Genomic DNA, 26,659 nt, shown 5'->3' on the forward strand with positions numbered 1-26,659 from the left:
CTCTTTATTTAATTACACTTTAGTTTTTAAAGCTTTTTTTTATTTGTCTATTTCTTATTATTAAGCCTTTAAAGTACTGGGTGTATACTGAGCAAAATGGATCACCTTGGAAACTGAACTAAAAGTAAATATTACACATCATTAAACTATGAACCACTGTACTCGTTATTTTTAAGCATATAAGGAATTTAATTCTGGTTTCTAGTATTTCTATCTGTACTTATGTAGATTGCCAACTATAACTGTATAGGAACAAACACATAGTCATACAGCTCACACAAGTACACAGCTGTTGTAAAAGGATCGTGTTCTTTCCTCCCCGCACCACAGAAATAATGTACGGTAAATAGTGCTGTAATATTTGTTCTACATGACAGACACAAGCCCACCGCCATCATACTCAAAAAGCACAAGAAGGTTTCAAGGTTGTGTTTAGTTTCCTTTTACTTGTCATTCATTGTGTTTCCATCAATTAATTTCTATGCACATTTTGAAGATTCACATGAGAAAAGCTTGACGGAAACACCCAAATTCACTAAAACTTTAAAAAATGCACATAAAGGTTTTTACGTTCGTCTGAGGTGGTTTTTGTCTGCTTCAAAAAATAGTTTTAAATAAATTAAAAATAGCACTAAACTGGAGGTAGAAATACTGATCAGCTGTTTGCCAGTCAAGATGAGCTAGCCTGGCTAACGCCACACTATATCACAAATGAGATATAGTCCGTAGAGGAGGTGTGGATTATGATCGTCCAGAGCCGTTTATTGGGCGCTACGAATGTCTATCATCAGTGTCTGTACATAGCTCTTAGCCAATTGTATCAGTTATACCAGATGACGTATGTAGAGCGACAGAAATTTGACGAGGAAGCATCGAGGAAGAAGATGACTGATGTTTACACGATGGCGCTGAACGATTATTGCCGTTTGTGCAAGATATATACATACTCTTCAGATATATATTTTTCAAAAAAAAACAACGATCAATGGCGAGACGACCACAATGGCCGGGGTCTCGCTTAACCTCATTAGCTTAGCCACTAAAAGGGCTAGTTGGTAGATTAGGCTTTTGTCAAATCCTGTTGGAAGAAAGGCTAAAACATCCTTTTTGGTCGTGATAAAGGAGTGTGTTCTTCTCAAACGTTGTTCTTCTTTTAAAAACTTCTGCTCTAAACAATCTAGAACACTGTCTACAGCTAGATCAAAAGAGAGCTTGGAGTCTACTGCAGCCATGTTGGATCCGTAAGCAAACTACAAGCTTCCGTCTGTCCAATAGTACACGTCATCGTCTTGCCGTCCCTCCCCGTTCTCTGATTGGATACCAAAAGCAGGGCTAAGAATCAGCCATGGACACCATACTGCCTTGCAGTTCAAAACAAAATCGAGCGTGCAAGGCCATGTGGTAAGCGCTCTACCAGTGTGAGCCACCGGGACGCCCCTAAAGAACAGTTATAAGTTTAATCTGATTTCTGAATTTCTGATTTTCTCTCGTGGGTGGCCAAAGTTGTCCAAGAAGCAACCTCTTCATTTTTTTTTTGTTTTGTTTTTCACTCTCGCACAATCTCATCTTCTTCTACTGTTTACTGACAGATTAGCCTACAGCAATACATCACACTGCCAGCTTTTGATGAAAGTACGTTTATGCAACTTTGCTTATTTGCTCTAAACCAGTTGATGGCGAGATTTCAAAATTTAGCTCAAAATTTGCTTCGTCTTTCCTGCTTCCTGTTCCTGTCTGAATCCTTTCACACTCTCCCTCCTCCTATCTGTGTCATTTACTTACACATAACATAGTACATTCTCTTTTTATGTCATCCTCAAGAAGCTATTCCTGCTATATTCTGCCTTGGTACGCACAGTAACAAACCTCTCTTAGTTTATGGCATAAAATGGTGTCATTATTATGGAGGTCATTCTCAAGGACACTGTGACACATTTCTCCATCACTCCATCTTCTAATAAGAGCATGATAATTATCTACCTTTTAGCCGCTGATGGGTTATTATTCATAGAGTTACTCTACATGCAGCCTACTCTTGTTCTCTCTTTCGTTCCCCGTCTCTCTCTCTCTCTCTCTCTCTTTTTTTCTCACTCTCTCTCTCTGAGTCACACTTCACCCGCTCTCTGTCTTCCCTCTTCATCCCCCCCTCTCTTTTTTAAAATGGTGAAAGCTGAGAATACATGTTGAAGCTATTGATTCGCTGCAGAAAAAAAAGCATCAATATTTTTGCGTCGTTATGATGATGATCATCATCATCATCATCGTAGAACCCTGTTGCCATGGCAACTTGTTTTGGACACACAGTGTTGTTAGGAGGGAAAATAAAGTTCAGGCAGAGAGGAAGGAAGATGTGAAACCAAACGCCGGGGATCAGATACTGCAGGGACTCACTCAGACATGTTTAAATGTTGTTTACTTATTTTTTTCTGAAGATTTAGATTTTTTTATATAAATGTAATTTCTTTGCTGCTCCACTGTGACATGTTTGTTTTACAAGGACATTTGGAGGTCATCACGCCATTTCATTCTTTCCTGTCTTTTCTTTGTTGGAACATGTACTGCGTATACCTGTGCACACATATACACATACATGCATGATCCTCAGCACACACACATAAACACACATGCACACTTATATATTCACACAGGTTCTCCAAGGTTCAGAGTTGCGGGTATTTCCACACTACGAGTGGGATGCATAGTGTTTCCATGGAGATCTATTTTTAGCCATGGGCAAAAAAAGGGCCAACTGTTAAAATATGCCGTCATGTTCCTTCTGACTGAAAAAAAAATCCCATTTCCTCTCCTGCAGAAAGGAGGGCATAAAGTTTTTTTTTTTTTTTTTTTATGTCCCTGTCTTGTCTATTTGGAAACAGGATGTTAGGAAGGTATCATTTGTCAAAGCAGATTTGAATCACAGATCCTGCTGTGTTTGATAGATCAGCACATTACCAGCCATAAATTATGGAGAAAGAACAGTGAAGAAGAGGAGGAGAGTAATTCAAGGTTTTATCACCATGGAGTTTTTAAAGGCTGCCTCTAAATCTCTTTATTTCTGTAATCCACTTGTGCAATTTGTCAGTTGAAATTAAGTTAATTGACAGCAGTTTTGATCAGTCACTCAAAAAAATATATATAGATTTGCAGGTTTAAGCCTTTCAATATGAACATTTTCTGAATGTATCTTTTTTATGTCATATTTTACTGAGGTATCTTTAGTTTTTTGGATTGTCAGGCCCTCAAAACAAACAGATTTAAAGATGTCTCAATTTTTCACTTTATAAAATGTTTTATGATCAAATAACTTTTTCACTTAAAAAAAAGTTATACACGGTCGCCCATTATGTTAGAATAAAATATTTTTTTTATCTCTTTCCATGAAATTATTGTGACAATGTGATTTATTCTTGACAGAAATGTATATTTTCGTAATCAATCTCTTCCAAACATATCACAATGAAGATGAAATCACGACTAACAGGATTGTGTCTAAAAAAAACAACCTAATTCCAACTTTATGGGGGACTGTGTATATACACCATACAATATATGAAAAATCAGAAAAGTAATACTGAGATTAATTAATGGAGAAAAGAGTCTTAGGATGAAATCAAAATCGAATCATTGTATTTTTAATGATATAGTATCTTATTATCATTACATTAGTGTTGTCCCTATTCCAAACTCCGGTCAGGTTTCTAAAATGAGCTTAGAGTGGAGAGGCTCATTACAGAGTCACAGCAGCAGAGGCAGCTCTTCTTGGCCCTGAACCCAGACAGTGAAAGAAGCCCATACTGATTATTTATGGTGCAGTCCTCTTCATGATTAATACCATAATCATAACTTTTCTAATGGGCATCGGAAATTGTCACTGTAGCCATCTCACGGTCAAATATGGCCAAATGTGTTTTACTATTAAGCATGCTTGCTAAATTAGCAAGTTTTCAGAGCAAAGTGACTGAAACTGAGTGATTTGATGGCATGCAACCAAATTCATAAGTAAGATTAAAACAGAGGATGCATTTCTAGTACAGTAAATGGCTTTTACTTAATCTGCTGAATCATCAGCGTGCCCACTGTTTGTTTTAAGTCCATAAGCCGACCACTTCAAAAGGAAGTCAATGTAACGCTAATAGTGCATCATCTCTAATCTAATGTTTATAGGTGGACTCAAGTTTCCGTTCAAGAAAGGCTTTTACTGTTTTTACAGAACAATTAAAATCAGCTTCAATCAAATAAATGTCCCATCACAGAGTACCAGGAGTCCCTTATCCTTAACTCCATCTTATGTTTGTGTACATTTCCTATATAGTCTGTTCAGGCTTCGCTACTTTCTGATTGGACCGTAGCACAAAGACTCCTTTGCAATCACCCTTAATCCTCTGTGAGATTGTTGTGACTCATCTGTGCATCGCCACAGTTTTTCCTGCCCTCTCACTGCCTCCTCAAAATCCACTGCCAGAGCAGTTAGGTGGGCTGACAGTATTTAGCCTACAATATTTCATAATCTGGCAAATGAATCTTAAGCAGCATTGCAATCAGCTTTCCAGGAAGGAATGATAATGTAGCAGAGGATTTCAGGAAGCAATGAGTATTTAATGATTAGGGAGATTGATTACAGCATCGCTCACGTCTCAAGGGCGTTTAAAGAGTTGAAGCATTTAACACGGTTAGATGTCACGCTGAACTGATGCACCATGTCATACACAGAGGACCCATCACATGGCAGAAATGGACCACTTTATCAATATTGGCCTATCTCAGATATATTTGTATCAATTATTATACTGTATGTTTATGCACTGATGTGAAAACTTTTTCTACAAACCATATAATGCATGTTAAGAAGTTATAGCTATTTATTTATTTGTAGACAGCAATTGACTGATACTAAACATAAAGTACCGATGTTGATTTAACTATTTATTTTATTTTATTATTTTTCAGTGTCCATTTCTAGCCTAACTTGACAATGTAAGACATAGTATGTGTAATATATAATTATATTTAGTAACTAATGATAAATATATAATAATAAATATTACTGTTGAATATTCTTCAGTGAATTTTTGCCTTCTAAAATCGGTTTTGGTCTAAAATAAATCCCATATCAGTCGGGCTCTGGCTAAGAGTATGCAGTACGTTGTGTATAAATATGAAATGATTGCTGCACTTATGCAGAATGGTGCATTTGCATGCTGTAACTAGCTCCTCTGCCTCGGACGGATGCAAAAAAATGTGCAGTAGAAGGATTAGCATATGTATTTGTTGTTTTTAAAAAATTCTGTAGATGCAGCTTCGGTTAGAAATACATGTGAATGTTGAATATGATGTGCAGCTGACCTAGCTTAAAAGAGATAGGGTGGTTTCTACACAGCCTGAATGTGGATGTGTATAAATATGTGCATATTTGCCAGTGTGTGCATATTTGTGCGTGTGTATCTGTGTACCTAACCAACTGGAACTAGCTAAAGCCCGATTATATGAGCTCCAGTTTTACCGTGTGATAGTGCAAGCAACTGCCGGCATGCTTAGCCAGCCTTATTACACACACACGGAGCACGTGCAGGCAGTCACGACTCACAGACCCATACACACACACACACACAATCATGGACACACAGACATGTTTGTGTGTGATGTGAGGCAGGGTGCTGTGGAGATCAATGAGAAAGCATGCTAGGTTTCTTTCACAGAGACAATTAAAAGAGAATGGATAATGAGGCTATTTATAGACTGATCTATTTGTAACCAGGGCATTCTCCTACGTAGGAGCTGTTCTCTTTTCTGCCTGCCCTCCTTCTGTCCTCTTCTTCTCCTTCTCTTTCCTGCTCTACCTCTTCTTTTTTAGCGTGAAAGTAAAAATGATCTATTTTCTCTCATGTGTGTTGGTACAGAAAAACTCTGCCGTTGTCTTTCTTTGTTCCTCTTTCTCCGACATCGGATTTGTACGGATCATCAGTTATTCCCTGCAGATGTTAATAAGTCATCGCACAGTCATTTGCATTCACATGTGAAACAGTGTCATGCAGCAGCGATGTTATCAGGTGCAATCCAGGGCCACTCCTGGGAGACCCAGTGACGCACCATGCATGACATAATGCTGTGGTAATGTCTGTGGTGGTGAGGGAGAGAGACACAGAGACACAGAGACCGTGAATACTCACTGTGTGTGCGCTCAGCAACCAGATAATGATACTACACTAAAAAGCAGCCGGATAGAAACCAATAATGTAGCTAGATAGAAATCTTTTATGAATCATTTTTTACATAAGATACAGAGCATTTATTTGCCTCGCTGTCCTCTTGATTCTAACTCTATAGCTTTGTGAAGGTTACTGAAGATAGAGTTTACAGTTCATAGCAGTGTCTCACACACCTGTGATACAGGTTTGTATTGTAGCTATAATAAATCTAATTCACTATATGAACATTTATTTCATTATTCATAGTTATTGCATTTCTCATATCCAACACAGAAAAAAACAGCATTTAAAACAAAATAATAAAAGAGTGGGCATTACTTTCATATACAAGTGTGTATATATAAATACATACATTGAATCCAGTCGTGACCTTAAAAGTATATTTAAGATTATACATTACAATGTCTAAAAACAACTATACTTGTTATATATTTTATATACATTGTTATATATTATATATATATATATATATATTCACACCCAGCAAAATATGTCATTTTAATCAAGAACACACTTGTCATAGGCCCTTTTTTTTATTTTTTTTTTTATTTTTTTTATTGAAACTGTTTATTTAAGTGAACATAAATACTGTACAACAACAGGATTACCTTTTTTTAAATCAAAGCTCCATAAAGTGCACATTCAAATAAATAAATAAATAAAATATCTTAAATAAAAGCTGCAGCTTGCCTGGAGCAAGGATCACAGTGCAAATTTTTTTTTTTTTTAATAAATAAATAAATAAAAAATACAACATTTTCTCTTTTTTTGTTTAAACCCCCCACCCCCTTTTTTGCAATGTGGTTGTGTGCAAGAAGTAATTATAAAATTACTTTTTGATCCAGTTTTTGTCTAATACAATCGTGAATTTGAAGAATCGTGACACCCCTGTCCATCTGTGTTAATGCTAAATGCATTAAAGTTCAACCGTTTCTCTTGCCGAAACACTGCATCTGATGTAACTGACCCTTTCACTACTGTATGAGAATAATTTTCTGGACAGTATTCTAAAAGTAATTTGTCCCTGGAGCCAGTATGAAGTTCTTCAGATAAAAGAGCCAACGATATTTATATATTTCATGGTGTATGAGGAGGTGTATGAGGTCAGAGCACAAGGCCCTCGTCTCTTGAGCAGAATTATATAAGGAATGCAGAGCCGTGGCCCACCATGACTCAAACTGGTAATTAGGGTTGGTTTGTGTGTGGTGTGAGTGAAAAAGAAAGTAAGAGGAAAGATTGATTTTAGAGTTAAAGATCACAATAAAAAATGTCCTGAAGCTTTAAAAAGGCGGCAGTTTCATCTGAAGTTTGCCGTGCATTTGAATACTTTAATGTGTTTGTGGGGGTAATAATGGGTGATTTGGCAGATTGTTTGTTGCTGTCATAGTTTTTCTCCTGGTCACTTTTTTTCTGTGTCTTTCCCTCTCAGGTCTCGCAGGTGCCCAAACTGACCTGGACAAGAGAAAAGAAATATATGGTAGAAACCTGATACCTCCAAAGAAGCCAAAAACCTTCCTGCAGCTGGTATGGGAGGCCCTGCAGGACGTCACCCTCATCATCCTGGAGATCGCTGCCCTGATCTCCCTAGGACTCTCCTTCTATCACCCTCCTGGAGAAAGTGGCGGCGGAGAATGTGAGTTCAGTAAAATTCACACTAGTTTTTTTTTTTTTCCATTATTCCTGTCTTTAGATGGACACACAAGCACATACAGGTGCATCTGAATACATTAGCATATCATGGAAAAGTCCATTTCCAGTAGTTCAAGTCATATAGCCCCAACAAGTATTGAGTCATATAGATGGACATACTTTTCAGAGGCCAACATTTCCATATTAAACATACTTTTTAAAATTGGTCTTTTGTAATATTAAAATTTCTTGAGACACTGAATTTTAGGTCTTTAACTGTAAGCCATAATCATTATAATTAGAAGAAATTTAATAAATTGAGACATTAAATGTTTCATTCTGTGTGTGATGGATCTATATAATGTGTTATTTCCACTTTTTTATTTGAATTACTGACATAAATAAACTTTTCTATGGTATTCTAATTTATTGAGATTTACCTGTACACTCAATAATAATAATAATAATAATACATTACATTTTTATAGTGCTTTTAAAGGTACTCAAAGTCGCTTAACGTAACAGAAATTAGACACACGCAAACACAAAATGCAGAAAAAAAACAACCAACTAAACAAAGATGAGACATTTTAAGTTCAGGTCTTGTAAGCTATTTTGAAAAGGTGGTTTTTGAGTTGATTTTTGAAGGTGTGGAGGGAGTCGGAATTGCGGATGTGAGTAGGGAGCAGCAGTGGAGAAGTCTCTGTCGCCAATGGTGCGGTGTTTGGTCCTGGTGATGGGGGTCAGTAGGTTGGCGTCTGAAGATCTGAGGTTGCGGGTGGGGGAGTGACGTTGGAGCAGATCTGTGAGGTTCATGGGGGAGCAAGGTTATGAGGGCTTTGTAGGTGATAAGCAGGATCTTGAAGTGGATTGTGTGCTGGATAGGGAGCCAGAAGGTGGGGCAGCTGAGTTTTGGACGTATTGTAGTTTTCGAAGGTTGGTGGAGGGGAGGCCGTAGAGAATGCTGTTGCAATAGTCCAGTCTGGAGGTTATGAACGCATGAATTAGTGTTTCGGCAGCGGAGGAGGACAGGATTGGATGAAGACGTGAGATGTTGCGGAGGTGGAAGAGAATGTTTTGGTGATGAACTCAGACAGGTATCTCTACTATTACACAGGACAGCACAGTGATGATTGCATTGGTCCACTGACATCACTTCCTGTGACATTACTGGAATTTGCTGACACACTTACATGCACACACACACACACACACACGCACACACATTTTAATTGGTGAGGCAGGTCACACTTTGTTTGTGACCTGCCTCAAGAGATCAAGTGACTCATTGGGGACAGGGGTCATTTGTGTTTGTGTGTGTGTGTGTGTGTGTGTGTGTGTGTGTGTGTGTGTGTGTGTGTGTGGTCTGGGTGTCTGTCTGTGTGTGTGCGTGCACATTGTGAACATGTCAAACGCGCATATGAGAGGTAGGCGGAAGGTTAATGAAGTGTTGAGTAGAGAAATAACCTTGAGCTCCCAGTGCCCATACATCAGCCCTGTGAGCCGTGAAACAGGAAATGAAGACAGAGACCATAACGAGGTGCTGAGTCAGCAACATCAGTCATTGCGCCGAGCATTATCACTGTAATGGAATTCAGTTACCCTGCCAAAGGGACCAGTCATCATTTTTAAGGGTTTAAAAAGTCTCATGATGGTACCAGAGAAAGAAGAAAAGGTTGCCACCATCTGACTTGCACGGGTTGTTAATCAGATAATCTCTCAGTTAATATATTTTGTAGTTGGTTGGTTATGATTAAGAGGAGCTAATTGATTGAGTAAATTAATGATTTACTCAGTCAGCCAAATACTCAGGTAGTAAAATTATTGGTTAATTGGAATTTGATCTTAAATCGCCCTTCGTACTTTTTTCTTTGCATTTTCTTTAAGCTGCATTGCTTCATTAGTGAGCTCACCAAATAAAGCAGAGAATGGCCAGAGGAATCATTATGCTAATAACTGCGTCCATCTGCAGATACAGAATCAAGCTTCCCTTTAACTCGCGGCAAAAAAGGTGCCAATATGCAAGTCTCTTCTCATATTTGAATGATATGAATATATATGAATCTAAATTAGTGCATAAACTCCTGCGGATATGAATAAATATGAATAGAAGAGCAGCTCAGACAGATATGAATGCATAGTACTTTGAATCGTCTAATTCAGAAAAACACCGAATGGAGTGTGTGTAACAGAGGAGAGACGGACATAATTCACTCCTTTTTCACACTAATTTTTCATATAATCAAACATTTCTGGCAATGTTCCCTCAATTTGGCTGTTAAAGAGTTGCAGCTTGGATGGGATTTTATGGCTAACTTAGGGTGGACACATCTTAAAGGGATTATCTTAGAATTATAAATGTAACTAAATGATAGTAATGTTACATATGAAAGTAAACCCAATTAGTAATTAAATTAAATCATTAAAGAGAATGAGTATAAATAGCCATTATCATGTATACACAAGCACATATCTCTCAATGGTGGTTTATTGTTTTGTTTCCTAATAGGTCAAAAAAAGCTCAACAGTCCAGAAATAGAAGGTGGTGGGATGACTTAATTCTCATTTACATATGAAACAGCCTGGCTGCAGTTGAATGAGGAGGCTCTTAATTGCGTCTGCATCAAACACAGAACATGCAACAACACAAAGCCCTGAAAAATAAATAAATAACGCAAGTAGACATTCTTCAGAAGCATGGTTTGATGAAGTGCCTTTGAAGCTTTTACACATTTATTTTTTTCATTTACACCTCCAACAGTCATAAAAGATTGTCAATCAGCTGCTTTAGTTTTTATATTATGTGCTTTGGGCTTGGGTGTTGCACAATTTGGGCACTTCAGCACCGTGGACAGCTCTCCTTCTATGAGAGAGACAAGAACTGTGCACTCATATACATGTCTTAATACTAAGAGCTACACAGTCAGAACCATGGAGAGCAACTACACTCACTGAATCACTGACCAAGCAGGACAGTTCATCCAGCTAAATTGTAATAGAAAAAATATGCTGCACTAATTTTCATGTATTGTATGGTTATTTAAGTAACCTTAATAAATGGATTTATAAACAATTTGTTCTTTCCTGGCTTCCTAGTAAGAGGCTATATAACCATTGTGTTTTTCTACTTTTTTATTTTTTATGCAAGATAATAAAATGGCTCCAGTTATCACACTCCTGCCAGTCTGAATAAACCGTTGCATAATCTTTAAGGAGAGAGGTCAAATCTGAATCTATAAATACTGAGCTGTCTCTCTTCACAATCAGGAACTCATTTTCCATGAAAAACATGACAAACTGAAAGAAAAAAAAACAATGAAATACATACAAAGAACAATAATCACTGCATTATGTAAGAAATTAAGAATTATTAGATAATACAATTTAAAAAGCCAGAGTGCAAGACTTTTACAATGGATGTCCATTGCATTCAAGCTAGGGCAGCACAATTTTAATTTCAATTGTAATATTGATTGCTCTGTAGAGTAACAGTAAGTCCAAATAGTTTCTTGCAGTCTAGTTCTTGGTTAATTCGGACCCTGCATATGTAATGTCCATAATATGGGGTCTGCACTAGTTCCCTTGTGAGCTGCAAGTGGTTTATAGTCCAAGGCAAATCACCCCACCGGGTGCTTTTGAAGTCAGCTAACCAGGAGTGTAGGGAACAATGGCTCTCAGAGCATTACATGAAGCAGCTCGAGGAGGACTGGGAATAGGCCTTGTTTAATTCCCAAATACACCCCAGTCTGTCAGTGCACAGCCAGTCAACTGCAGGGCATTCATTTGAAGTGGAGCAAATGAATGAAGAGGCGAGGAGAAGTGAATTCTCTGAAGGTTGTTTCAGCCAGAGTTCATTTTATTTTGTTTGTCAAGTTGTCTTTTATATTGGATACATGCTACATAGGCAAAGACGTTGCACAAGCGCGCCCAGTTTGAGTTTTAATTAAATCCATTTGTGTGTATTTTATTATAAAATGTTCAAACCCTACCTATACCTACTTGTGTACAAAAAATGAGAATACGTAGTCTATGACAACACTGCAAATGTATGACATCTATACTTAACTTCCTTCTTCTCCTTTACCGTTCCCAGCCTGCGGTGCGGGGGCAGGTGGGGTAGAGGACGAGGGCGAGGCCGATGCTGGTTGGATCGAGGGCGCAGCTATCCTGTTGTCTGTGGTGTGTGTGGTGCTGGTGACGGCCTTCAACGACTGGTCGAAGGAGAAGCAGTTCCGTGGGCTGCAGAGCCGCATCGAGCAGGAGCAGAAATTCCAGGTGGTCCGCGGCAGCCAGGTCATACAGCTGCCCGTGTCGGACATAGTGGTGGGGGATATTGCACAGATCAAATACGGTAGGTGTGAGGAGATGGTCAGTTTTCTGGGTACCAACCATCCATCTATCTATCTATCTATCTATCTATCTATCTATCTATCTATCTATCTATCTATCTATCTATCTATCTATCTATCTATCTATCTATCTATCTATCTATCTATCTATCTATCTATCTATCTATCTATCTATCTATCTACATTTACATTTACATTTAGTCATTTAGCAGACGCTTTTATCCAAAGCAACTAACAGGAAGAGTAAAAGCAAACAATCAAGGTATAGTGCAATAAGAGCTATTAGTGCATCAATAAGTGCTAGTGACTATCTATCTATCTATCTATCTATCTATCTATCTATCTATCTATCTATCTATCTATCTATCTATCTATCTATCTATCTATCTATCTATCTATCTATCTATCTATCACAATTATACATTATTTTGTAGCAATGTGCAAGACATTCAGTCATGCTAACTCTCTGTTATATCTCTTTATTTTTGTAATGACGATTTTTTGTTTATTTGGGAAGATGAAAATAATAAAATAGATTCAAGATATTTCAGGCGGCATATATTTTAAACTGCTCCGACATTTCTTCAAATTTAGGGGCCGGTATTTCAAAAGTTGTCAGATAGGATTAAATCTAGGTCTGATCTGAAAACTGGGTATTTCAAACATGGACCCAGATAATCCTGATCCTGAAGATCAGGATCCTGGTCCGGTAATCCAATCCTCCCTTGAATCTAGATAAAAGGCTGGATTTGGGTATTTCAAAACTCAGAGATATCTGGATCAACTTGATACCAAAATTTCAGGATCATTCTGATCCCACCTCAGAGGTGGATTTCACTTAGATTGACAAAGTCTCAGCTCCACTTCTCCTAGATATTTTTACTCAAGATGTTCATTACACTTAATCAAGTGTTAGTGTTCTACTTTTAATAATTAAAGTAGCCTAATTGAAAGACATTTAAAGCATAGTAAAATATTTGACCCAACTTTCTGAATCTGCTGTAAATATATAATGCTGCACATTGAAGCACTTTCCAAGCATTTTCAAGGTATATTTTCATGCTTCTGATTATTGAAGACAAATTCTGTCAGAAACTTAAAAGTGCACTTTTAAAAACGTCTGGAAATAGCTTGAATGTGATTTTCAAACATGCAGTAAGGTGTTTGTGTACAAACTGATTCTTTTACTTCATCAAATCAGATGCTATTTTGTTATAAATTACCATAATTATGTTTAGTGAGCGCCTTCTATATAAGGGAGACAAATTATGATCCCAGAGGCGGAGACACGACGAGATCTCGAAATCCAGATCCGCCCACATCGACGTCACGGTGATCCACTCTGCCAATGTTTTGAAATACTCAGATAAAGTCAGCAGGATCACCTTGATCCATGACTGAGAAAAGGAGGATTTTGTTATCCGGATTATCCTGATCCGGATAACAAATTTTGAAATACCATGCCTCATGAAGAAGGAGATTATTTTCATTACAAAGATTTGATAAGTGATATAATTCCAGCCCTCTATAATGGGGTGTTGTCTGGGTTAAGTCATTTTTTTGGAATTACATTTCTAGCAGCTACACTCGATGCCCAAAATTGTTGTGTTAATATTGGTGTGTGGGTTTTAAATGTAGAAGTCCAAAAAGGTGTTTGTCCCAATTTTGCAAAAAAAAAAAAATCACCAAGTCTGTATAAATCTTAAGTGAAAAAATATTAACTACAGCTGGAAGAGCCCGAGTGGTGACACTTCTGAACTGAAGCATTGTGAGTGAACTAAAATTCTTTAAACTTTCCTGAACATTTTGTTAACTTTAGTAGTCGGACATGCCCACTGATTGTCTTCTCCATTGTTCTTTGTAAAGTAATTTTAATGGTTCAGTGGCTGAAATCAGACTTCCACCTCATTTCCAGAGGGGGATTAAAGTTATGAAGTCTACCTTAAGCAATTAAATATATTTAAGCAACAGTATGTTAATGTTGAGAAATGAATTATCTGCAGACAGACCCATACTTGGAGAATTACATGCACATCCACTTTTAATGTACCAAGACTATTAAATCAGCTAAAGTTACCTGAATTATTTTGGTATGTAAGGCAATATCAATCAGTTACATAAATTGGAAATAAATCCACCACAGAAAGCAACTCTGTCATTTCTACTGTTACAGGTGATCTGCTTCCTGCTGATGGAGTGTTGATCCAGGGCAATGACCTGAAGATTGATGAGTCATCACTGACTGGAGAGTCTGACCACGTCAAGAAGAATACAGACAAGGACCCCATGCTGCTGTCTGGTATGTTGCCAGTCGATGCTTCCACTTGAGATACTATACCGCATGTCACTGCTTTTCCTCTTCATGTAAAGTTGATGAGAAGGGATGAGAGGGAAAATTGGGCTTTTAATGGGTTTAATGTGGAAATGGCAAAGTGTCTCTATTTTGGCTACACAGTTCAATATAGACTTATTATGGGAACCATGGTTGAATTTCCACAATTCTAAATAAATAAGAAAATAAAATAGAACAGAATAGAATAGAGTTTATTGCCATTTTCACAGGTACGTTGCAGTTCTGGTACATTGGACTTTTTGTGAGTATCTCAGAGTTATCTTTAAAAAGGCAAACCAATAGAAGTAAGTAAAGTAAAAAAGAAACAGGGCAGATAATAAATACATTTCAATTAATACCGAACAACCTTACACTTTTGCCAAATGAATATTACATTACATTACATTACATTACATTACGTGTCATTTAGCAGACGCTTTTGTCCAAAGCGACTTACAATAAGTGCATTCAACCTGATGGTACTAGACTTAGACCACAGGAATCAAGTAAGTACATAACTTTAAGAGCTTAACTGTCATCGCTACAGGAGTGCTATATGTTAAAGAAGAAAAGAAGAAGAGAAAAAAGAATCATATCATATCCTAAAAGCTAGGCACAAGGATTAAATGTAAATGTTGATTTATTTTATTATTTTGAAAGCGTTTTAGAATTAAACAAGCCCACAATTAAAAACATTTCACCCAGTGGGCTAGTGCAAATTTCCCTTCCTTCACCAGAACTTGACATGAGAAAATAAAGTGGGTTGGTTTATTACACCCACCAACCTGCTATCACAACCTTTTCACTTCCATTCACTGCCTCCAAATACATTACAGAAGTTCAAATACTAGATCTTTACATAATAATCATGACTTTCTACTTTTTTACATCAGAGGCAATCATGTAATGCTGAAAGCAAACTAAAAAGCCTCAGACAAATGTCTTGAGGTTTTCATATATTGAGGTTTTCCTGCCATTACTTATAGGGATTAGGTTTGGTCTGCATAGCTCTTTTTTTGCAGAAGCTATTATAAAAACCAAATGAAGTCACAGGCATGGCATTACCTTGGACAGAAGGCAAAATGTTCTTAATTATAATCTAAATATCCATGCAGAAGACACTGGCGACAGCCTGGAAGACACTTCTTTAAATCTACTTTCCTCTTTCTTGGTTTGCTGCAGCAGTGACACTAGAATTCGCAGCTGTAGGATTCTTGAAGAACATCAGTGACAACAGAAACGTGGGTTAATCTGATCTTACATCTCAGTATTTTTTCCTGTGGATAATTAGCTGTGTGCCTTTTTGCTGCCTTCTTTAATTAGCCTCATATTCACCCACATCGACTTAGTCTCCCAAAGGTTAATAATGTTCTGCGTGTGTGTGTATACACGTCCAAGTGTAGTGCAGTCTACACGTATTTGACACATTTTGACTGCTTTCGGTTCTCCGCTCCAGCACATAAAGTTTAAAATAACATAGTGAATGAGAGTGAAGCACTGACTATTGCCTTTAACAGTGTTTGAAATAATAATATAGAACCATAGCAACCATTAAAAAAGAGCAAAATCAGACGTTTATGTTTATAAGAACATGTGAGTCACACACAGGAGTTTTTAAATGAGAGTGAGCTATTATAGTAGAACATTTTGTACTATTGAATGAGTGCAAAATACACAAAGCAGTAGCATTACAGCAGAGTATGACACAGTACAACAAAATCTAATAGAAAGAGAATATATTTAAAAGGTATTTAATTGAAATAATGCCCTTTACCTCAGTGACAAAGCAAACATTCAGTTGCATGCATTGATTGATTGATTGATTGATTGATTGTCTTTATTTCAAACATGCAAGCAAATAAAAAAAACAAGTTTAAATATTAATAGATGAATAAATAAAAAACAAAACAAAAAAGCCAAAAAAAAATTGAGAAAACAGACACTTTCTGCAAGCTCGAAAGGGAGTAGGAAGAAGTAAAAAAACGTATCGAGTCCTACCCCTTAACAGGTCTCTATATCTATATATATATATATATGAATAATCAATATAGTCACATACAAATATTATAAATTATATATATATATATATATATATATATATATATATATATATATATATATATATATATATATACTATAAACAATTTGCACAGACTGTATATAAAGGTTGCATGTAGACCATAACTTAACATGATTTTTAGGCTAATGAATCGTATCGGATTATCCTTTTTTCCTTCAATATCCAATTCAGTGTTTCTGACCAATACCTGACACAAAGGGGTAACGAAACAAAGCACTAGATCAGCACATCCCTAATCTATTCTAGCTGTAATTTCCTATGATAACACCCTGCTGCGCTTTCTCCAGGCACCCATGTGATGGAAGGGTCAGGGCGCATGGTGGTGACTGCTGTGGGTGTTAACTCTCAGACTGGGATCATCTTCACCCTGCTGGGGGCCGGCGAAGGGGAAGAAGAGAAGAAAGAAAAGAAAGGTAAGATCATTATATCATGAAATAATCTTCTTTGTTTTTTTCTTTAAACATGCAAGATTTTTTCTGCAGTTGCTTCAGGAGTACTGAGGTAATTTAGTTTCCTTTTTGTCAGTGTTGCTCAGCAACGTACCCTTGTATAAAGCTTTTGTCATTTCATTACCTCATGTCCTGAAAGTCTAACTGTGTGCACTCATTGCATAATGTCAGTGTTTTTAACTGTCCTTGTTACCGGAAGGTTTATAAACGATAAACAAATTAACATATGTCCACCTGTTAAACTCAGAGGAACTATATGAACCTATATCGTAGTACAGTATCTGGCAGTAAGCCTTTTTGCTGAATGTGTTTAAATACTGTGTGAATTGAGTATTGGTGGTACACTTGTGAGCTGCAGTATCCAGGTTCTGTGGGTTCAGGTGCATTATTGTCCTTACTCTCTTATCCTTCCAAATTCACCTCGAAGGAGGGGCAGTGGAAGACGGACACCAGAACACAGGTAGAGTATCACCTTTCTCTGACCCCTGGGAGTGATACTTGATCCTTTTGACCTTTAAACCCCTAATGATCCCCAATAAATCACCGTTACTCTGCACCCCTTTTTCTGTAGCCGTGCACCCTTCCCCCAGTTTAATTCCTCACTTAAAAAGAGAAGCCTCATCCTCACAACACTGCATCTTTTTAAGTGTTGACAGATGACACATTTCACAATGCATAATCCTCTCCCCATATAACAGGCACTGCACTCATCAAACTAACTAGCTAGCATTCAACATCAGTCCTGTTTCAAAGACGTATTGAATGCCTCGAGTAAACAAAGGCTGTCAGACTCATCTCATTTCTGTATTACGGAACAATGACATGAGAGCGACAGCCTTGCAGGTGTACAGCACATGTACCAGCAGTAAAGAGTGAAGTAGACAGTATAAGCTTATGCAAGATGTTATTTTTACATCTTATTATATACATATAGCATAAGTAATGGTTTTTTGCCACTGTTACCAGTGCCTCTTTGGACAGCCCTGTAGTTTCAATGAGCAAGAACTCCAGTAGCGTGAATGTATAGCATCCTTTATGTTTTGAAGCATTTTGCTTCAGTGCTGTCTCAGAATTTTTGCATTCTATAGTATAAGAGTAAAACATGTCTTCCTCTATGGATAATACTTTCTTCCACTCCTAAGAACTCTAACATCTAATACACATTCTTCTTTTGACCTGTGATAGTGCTTTAACAGTACAGGAAAAATTCTGTCAAAAATAATCCCAGGTGTTTGATAAACCAACAACAAACAGTACAATTAAACAAATAATCTGAGCTGAGTGAAGCAGTCATTAAACTATCCAGATTCACTCTAAAATGTAACATAACATTAACTGAAAAACCATTTATGTTAATACATACATGATCTTCCTTTATCCTTGATTTAAAGGTACTGTGTGGAAGTGTTAGTTAATCCTTGTTATTAATGACACCAAGTCAGTATCCTGTTGCCTCGCTTGTGTTCTGTATGCGTGACGTGAAATAAACAAGACTTAACTTGATTGGCATTAAGTTAAAATCATGTAAATGTCATCATGTTGATCCATGATGCTAACTATCTCGCTGTTTGCAAGTGATAACGTTAATGAGTAAAAAAATAAATAAGTTCCTTCAGTCTTTTTGTTTAGGAAAGCTTGCTTGGAGTCGGTTTTCATCCCCCAGACAAGCTTCACTAGAAAAACTTTTTTGTGTTTACATGGACTTAGTTTTGGACTATGTGTTGTGGTGGGTACGGCAGTTATTTGTTTACATTAGGAAACTCAGTTTCTAAGCTGTAAAGAGCTGAAATGAGAAAAGATGCAACTCATCACAACTTGCATTAACATTACACCACCCCAAGTCCCTTACATAGAAAGTCTACAGACTGTTATAGGCAACCAGAAATATTGGGAAAGGTCTCAGTTTTAAATGATTTTACAATCCCTTCGCACATTGGCGATACAAAGTGTGTACATTGTTACACATAGTACCTTTAAAATGTCCAAAATTGAAGTTACCCTAGTTATCCAGTATAGCAGCTTCATTGCTAGAAATTTTTGTTAAGATCTTACAAAAACATTCTACCATACAAGTACAACTTTAACAACTGACAAAAGCTAGGACTATTTAAATAAAACTTGTAAAAAACATAGGATTAATATGGGCAGCTTTGAACATCATTTGACTGCTGTAAAATTCAGATGAATTTTCTGACAAAACACATCAATAATTTGCAGTAAAATCTGTGGGGTGCTGTGTCATTAAAGAAAGCAATTGCTTTTCAATGAAATAATAAATGAAGTGTACAGCTGCGATAAAACTTCAAAGCTACTATACATAATTGTGTTTTGGTTAACAATTAACTCTAGGCATGGAACCCAAAAGGACACAGGAAAACAATTATTGATCTTCAATTTAATTATTATTTTTTTCAGTGATGATAGTTTTTGTGACTGCTGTCAAAAGACAAATCCTTACAAGATCCATGTCATATCCTGATAAACATAACTATAACCACAGGGGGTGCTCAGGCAAAAAACTCAGACACCTTCTCGTGTTTCTCATTAGCCCCATCACTTACTGTAACTGGTTGGCACATGTGATTTCCCTGGCTAATACATAGGCCCTTTTTTTGTTTCATTTACTTTGCAGGACAGTTTATCTTCAGATTGGCTATGCAACATTCTAGCTTATTTGTTTAAGATTTTCTGCTTAAATTATGATTTTGTGATGCTAACAGATATTACATGAATAACATGGTTTAAATGAACTTCACATTGCAGCAAATTAAAGAATGACAATCAATGCTGTATATAACTGTTGTTTAATTCACATGCAATATAACATAACATATAACATAACATAGAGTATAACATTGAGTATATCCAAACACATTTAAAAAAAAATATTTTTGTAGCTGTGGTTTCACATTTTATTATATTGTTTTTCTACATATTTTATTTTTAGATGTTAGGTTTCATGTCTGTTCAGTGTTACACTTGTTTGTTTTATTAGCAAAACGTTCATTAAATAACATAACAAACATATAATTACATAAATAGTAGATACTATACACATACATTTTAAACCACACTGGTCACAACTAGACTGTAGTATTCACATACAGTCTACATATGCTGAAACTCTTAAATGTGCTATAACCATGTTATTTCTGTTCATTGTCTTATGTGTGCACATGCGTGTTTGTGTGTGGGCGCGTGCGTGTGTGTTTTTGTTCATACGTGTTCGGCCTTCATTGTTACTGGCTAGACTGCTCCCATCCCCCTATCCACCCCATCGCAACTATAGCCACGGATGGGGCTGCAGGCATTAATGCCCCTGGCAGTGCCAGCCTAATTAATGGTAGGTTGACAAAACCTCTGATCTCTGACATCTTTCTGTCGTGACCTTTGACTCCTCCTACCTTCTCCATTCTTCCACTACCTCCTACCATGGGTGCTCACTCTCTGCTCTACTCTAACTTTTCATTCAGTTGTGTTGGACCCTGTCGTATCCATGCTGTCAATGCACGTCCTTTGGTAGTTGTAGAAATTACTCTGGTGTTTCTATTTCTTCTCCTCATGCTATATTTTGTCCGTTAATGCTTTGAATGTAAGTATGTACATCAGTAGCTGTTTGGGAAAAATTTGCAATGATTTTTGAAAATTGTTGTTGTCCATCTTTAAATGAAATCTAAAACAAATAATAATAATTTGGTCTCTGTGATGCTAAGATTTACAGAAAGCTTTTGAGCCTTTTAATGTTCATTTAGGGATAGAAAGGATGAATCTGTCTTCAAACCAGGGCCAATACAAATTATACAAAGTCCAGTACAAGTACATGCAGAATTTGCACTTGGCGACATGAATGATGCAAATCCTGCGACAGAATTAGGAACATGCACGGTATTCACTTCTTGTTGTTCAGAAAACAATTAGCAGAAGCAGTTCCTGGAGAAGGTGATGACATTTATTGAACTGTGTGCACCTCCAGATGATATTATGACCCCAGACACGATGGTGTTTGGCTTTCCAATGTATCTGAGACTTCCACAACAGGTTAATAGCAGCAATAGTGGTTATTTTGGCAATAGCTGATGAAGGAAAAAAATGCAAGATGATGATTGATGACCGTTGTTGTTGACATAGACATTGATTGCAAGGCAAAAATGTGCTTTTTTGCCACATTTGTGAATTCTTTCAAATTAAGGTTTGGTGTCTTTAAAGGAACAGTTGAACATTTTTGGGAAATACCCTTTCTTACTGAGAGTTTTGATGATACATACTGCTCCTGGCCAAGAAATAGCCTGGGACATAATCCCCACAAAGCTAGCTTTAGATGTTCTGGTAGGCAAATTTTGTCAGTTGGACAAAGCCAGGCTTGCTGTTTCCCATGATGCAAGTCTTTATTATTTAGCCAGCCTGCTGGTGGTAGTTTCATATCTGCCATACAGACATTCTCATTTTCTCATCTAACTCTCTGATAGAATATATTTTCCAAAATTTAGAAAGACATCGTTAAATGGTTGGTTGATATTTGGTGAGTTAGTAAATAATATTAATTTATACTTCTGACAGTAGAGAAGACGCCAGCCGAAGAACGGTGACAAAATCCTACTGTAGGACCACCTCCTGTAGTTGGGTGTCCTCTGAGATCACTTAGTGCAAATCCTTCATTTCTGTCTTAGATGGAGAAGATGCAAAAGATTAAGTTCATTCATTGCTGCACTGGGTTCTCTCTTATCTTTCTCCCTTGGAGAGCAGCCACAAAATGTTTGTACTCGAAGCGAGAGGGGCATGATTTTCACTGTAATGATGACCTTGTGCTGTCCTGGGCAGGAACAGAGCCATTTGTTATCTTCAGCTTTATTGTGACTCCAGGGAACTGACTAATGTGAAGGTGGAGGTGAAACAAGCCATTTATTCTCCACATACATGCCGAGGATTCTGTGAATATGTGGTCTTCCAGCAATACCTGAGTAATTTTCTCGGTGACATTTCAGTACAAAAGCTCTGAAAGACAGATTTTGTGCTGCATTTTTCGTGCCTTCCCACCACTGAGACAAGCGGTGCATATCTCTATAATTATAGCCTGGGTAGATAATGGGATCAACACTGCAGCATATAATAAATGCTTTCTTAATTAATATGTCTTATTTTGTAAACATTGTGTGTGTATATTTGGTTTGAAAGCACAAAAGCCTTGTGACTTTTAGTTTTATGTTTCATCAGCTTGCAAGATGATATATATACACTGTGTTTATTCTTAGCCGTTCTGTTAGCCTACCAGCAAGTTGATTCTGCAATTTAAAACAACATTGTGTCATTGAAACACACACTTAAATTAAGTTCACTCTGAGTTCGCTCCTTGTGTAAGCAGAATCCAACTGCATAATGTATTCACTGTCCCTGAACTTAGATTTCGATTTTCTTCCAGTTGTTCTTATGTAACTTCGCCATGTGGGAGGCTTTTCCTTCTGGCTCTCTCTCTCTCTCTCTCTCTCTCTCTCTCTCTCTTTCTGTATTGTTCACATCTCCTGTCTGCTCCCCTCTAAGCGTGTGATCTTGCATGTGCCTTCTGAATTTTCCTCTTATGCATGCTGTCTCTTGTTTGCGTGTCCTGTATGTGTATGTGCTGTGTGTGTTTGTGTGTTTGTGGTGTATACTCTCCCCCACTGTCAGTGTTCAGTGTAATGCTGTATCTACTGTATGTCTTGATATCTCATTTTAGACTTTAATGATTTGACTCGTAATGTTGATAATGTGTGTGAAATTACCTGTGCTCATAGTGTGAATAGTTCATTCAGAACCATATTTGAAAAATTCAGAGGAAAGTGGGCAGTTTTTTTAATACTTTTTTTAAAAGTTCAGCATAATTATGTTGCACACAATATATTTTCATGTAAAAATATTTTCCCATTAAGCATTTTTAATTACCTGGTTATTTGCTTTTGCAATAAAATATCTTCCATTAAAACCTAATTTCCCCTATTTAAAGCTGGGCTAGGCAAATAAATTTGAAAATGCACCACTGACCAGCATGGAGATATTTACTCGTCATTCATTTCAATCATCTGGTCATGATTGTCATGATGCTGATGCCATAATATAATGACATTTCTAGGTGAAATGCGTCCTGTTTTCTTTGTGAGCCCTTAAAGTCCTTTGAGATGACATACTATGATTCGAGGCTCTAGGGAGCTACAAAAACATTAACTTGAATTAGCTGCATCCATGAACTCCAGTTAGAAAAAAGCCAACTATTAGGATTTTTTTCTCTACATCTCCAAAATGCTTAATACTAATTTACTATGAGTATATAACTACTTTTTTGCAGGTTTTTTCATCATTTAATCAGGCTTTCATCATTTAAATGCAGGTGCATCTGTATGTAGGAGAGCCAGTAGGAACGATCCCTTTCTGAAATTACCTTTAATTGGCCAAAGTCTCCAATCTCAGTATAGATTTTCTAAAGCCTGGAAACAGAGCCAGGGGAGGTGCAGAAGTCTTGTTTTAATGGTCATTATGGGATTGTTGCCAAATGACTCAGAAAATATGCCTACCCCAGCTTTAATGAAAGTAAATCTGCATACTGCAGTACTTGTCCGTAGTAGCTGTAGCTTCCAGTTACATTGCATCACATACATATCACATGCCTTTCTATGTGACTGTCACAGAGACGTTGTATTAAAAGTCATTTTTCTGTCTCCCTGTTTGTGATTTTTGGTTCTCACTGTGTGTGCTGTCTCTGTGGTGATAATTTGTTGACTTGTCTGCCTTGGTTATTTTTGTTGTTATTGTCTTGTATGTCTCCATCATAGGTAAAATGCAAGATGGCAATATGGAGAGCAACCAGATTAAAGGTAACCAAACCATATCTTTCACTGTCTCCACCCCTGCCTTCTCTTTTCCTTCACCTCCTCTTCCTTCTCTCTCTTACTTCTCATTGTTTCCTTTTTATGGTGTGTGGTGTAGACTCTGGGTCGAATGAAGGCGAATAATCCTACATTATTTTATTTATTTCAGCCTTTCATCTTAATTGGCAAAAAATGTCTCAAAGTACAAAATACAAATTATAATCAAATATTTGGACAATACACAAAAACCTTCAAAATAGCTAGAAAGATTTAATACAGTATAAAGTGTAAATTCTGGATTATAATAATACCTTATTATCTCACTGACTCAAGTTATTATGCAGTGGTCATTTAGATTTCAAGGGACAAAACCTTAACTGATTAAGTTAATCCCAGAGAATGTAAGTGTTTGACCCAGGTTTTACCTGCCGTTATATTAGGTTAGAAAATCCCTCTTCTTCACTCTGTCTGTCACATGTGTGTTGTCTCTGGTCTGTTGTTCTGTTGTTGTTCTTGTTGTGTTGTTAACTTTGTCTTGTTCTCTACAAGAGAACAGAAACCTGTCCCTCAGCTACTGTGTCTGCCTCACTCAGACTGCCCTTTTCTACCAAAAATGCCCCAAAACTGTCCTCTTTGTACCCAATATATATATATATATATATACCAAAGCACTGTTTCCTGAAACGCAATGTCTGTGATTAAGAGATACAGAGATGTTTTTGATGCTGTCTTTTGGGGTTGCAACTACAGCAATGTTTATTTTTTTATTATTGGTAATCTATCAATTTAGTCTGTGAAAAATAAAAAAGGCTGAAAAATGCTCACAGCTTGGCAGAATGATGCCTTCAAATATCTTATTGTGTCTGATAAACAGTTAAAGATACACTATGCAGGATTTTCCCATAAAAATACTGTATAGTCCCTTTCAATGACCCGCTAGATATATGTAGAGGTCTCTGTTTGTGCAGAGATCTTGTCACCTGCCTGTGTTTTATCTTTTATTTTGCTGTATTCAGGATGTTTCTGGGCGTTAGCCTCTTGGCACAAACTACAAAAATAGCAGATTAAGCGCCAAAAAAATGCAAATATGTCGAGGCAAAATGCCTAGCTGACAAAGCTTGTTCCAACATCAGATTGAATTGGGGTTCTGCATTAACTTTCGGTGAGACAGGGAGGAGGACCTGAGTGTGAATGTTGTGTTTAGGAACAGTAAGCAACTTTTTCTCCATATCATGCCTATAAAAACACAGAAAAATTGCAGTACTCATATACATTTTTTTCTACTAAAAAATACATCTTTAATTAAAACATGCATTTTCTTTACTGATTGATTAACTCATTACTTTTTCTTTTCACCACTACCTGTTTGGTTTATTTAACAAACAAGTCTACAGATTTGTCTACCAAGTCTTAGCATTCATGTAATGTCAAAAAAAGCATGATGAGACTTATAACACACACAAGGTGAGCAAGTCAAAGTGTCTTGAAAGCAAATGGGATAAAGGGTAAAAGAAGACTCTTAACAGTGATTACAGTCTACATCAGCACCGCTAGAATATGGAAGATAATGCAGCTTTCAGGAGATGAACCTTTGTCCTGACCTTTTATTAATATCAAGTGTTTAACCTCGTACTCCTGCCGCATACAGACACTTTCTATCTTGTGTCATGGGGGTGGAAAAACAACATGCACAACCAGAGAGACATATGTTCCACATTAAAAAGTTTTCTTTTGTGAGCATCAACACATGCCTCATTGTGATTGGAAAACTGGGCTGAAATGATTCTTGGTAATGGGCTACATTAACAGAGAAGCACTGTAGTGTGTATGTGTGTGTGCGGGGGAGAGAAATGGAGACAGAGTGAGGTAATTGAGGATTGGTTTTACAGCCTAAACTGATTTTTTTGGTTTGTTTTTTACAGAAAGTAGGAAATCTTGTTTTTGCCACACTATAAAGCAGGTCTTACAGTATAACATGCAAAGATAGCTTACATTTATGTAACATGCATATATTACGGTGTATTATAGCAAATTATCATTAACGACCATTTGAATTTGGACGTTTTGATTAGTGGATGCAGTTTTATATATATTTTTGAACCTGGTCTCACAGGAATCCGTGAAATAGCCACGGATTTGCTTAACTCAAAATCCGTGGAATAGCCACGGAATCACTCAAATTTCCGTGAAACTGACACGGATGACGCTACAATGCAAGTTAATGACAGTCATACCCCGTTGCTATTCCATGGATATTTGTTCCTGTTGGTTTGTTCCAAGTCACGTGACTTTCAAGGTCCCGTCGGTCAGAACAAAAAACATGGCGGACAGTTCTCTCATTTTTAGTGAAAAAATCAATATTTTGACTTAGTTTCTGCATAAAAATGGATTTTGATCACATTTCTAGCGAGAAATATATGTTTTATTTTCTAAATATTCACTCAGTGAATGTACATAATCACTTTGTATGTTGGAATAGCCACGGGATCTGACTGTCATTAACTTGCATTGTAACGAATTCCGTGTCAGTTTCATGGAAATTTGAGTGATTCCGTGGCTATTCCACGGATTTTGAGTTAAGCAAATCCGTGGCTATTTCACGGATTCCTGTGAGACCAGGTTGATATTTTTTGTTGAAGACAAGGGCAGTCATTTCAATACATTTGATTATGAGAGTTGGGCTTTCACCAATGCGGATTTTATTTTTATTTGTTTTTTATTACACTGTAAAGCATTGCAGCAATATAAAGATGGATCAAATTAAAGGAAAAATCCATG

General features: G+C 37.0%; 1 protein-coding gene across 4 annotated transcripts in view; it reads left to right on the plus strand.

Moving 5' to 3' along the window:
- atp2b2 (ATPase plasma membrane Ca2+ transporting 2) overlaps positions 1 to 26,659 on the plus strand; it is a 104,650-nt gene that overhangs the window by 38,301 nt on the left and 39,690 nt on the right. For 3 of the 4 annotated variants that reach the window (XM_059328460.1, XM_059328456.1, XM_059328459.1), the window contains exons 3-9: positions 7,636 to 7,839; positions 11,929 to 12,186; positions 14,358 to 14,483; positions 16,884 to 17,009; positions 17,473 to 17,505; positions 20,296 to 20,388; positions 23,846 to 23,887. In XM_059328460.1, coding sequence (XP_059184443.1) covers positions 7,636 to 7,839; positions 11,929 to 12,186; positions 14,358 to 14,483; positions 16,884 to 17,009; positions 17,473 to 17,505; positions 20,296 to 20,388; positions 23,846 to 23,887 — 882 coding nt within the window. The remainder of the gene's footprint in view (positions 1 to 7,635; positions 7,840 to 11,928; positions 12,187 to 14,357; positions 14,484 to 16,883; positions 17,010 to 17,472; positions 17,506 to 20,295; positions 20,389 to 23,845; positions 23,888 to 26,659) is intronic. The other variant, XM_059328458.1, reaches the window with a different exon arrangement.

The sequence above is a fragment of the Centropristis striata genome, chromosome 3 (genome assembly GCF_030273125.1).
Source record: "Centropristis striata isolate RG_2023a ecotype Rhode Island chromosome 3, C.striata_1.0, whole genome shotgun sequence".
In the NCBI taxonomy this organism is placed as follows: Eukaryota; Metazoa; Chordata; class Actinopteri; order Perciformes; family Serranidae; genus Centropristis; species Centropristis striata.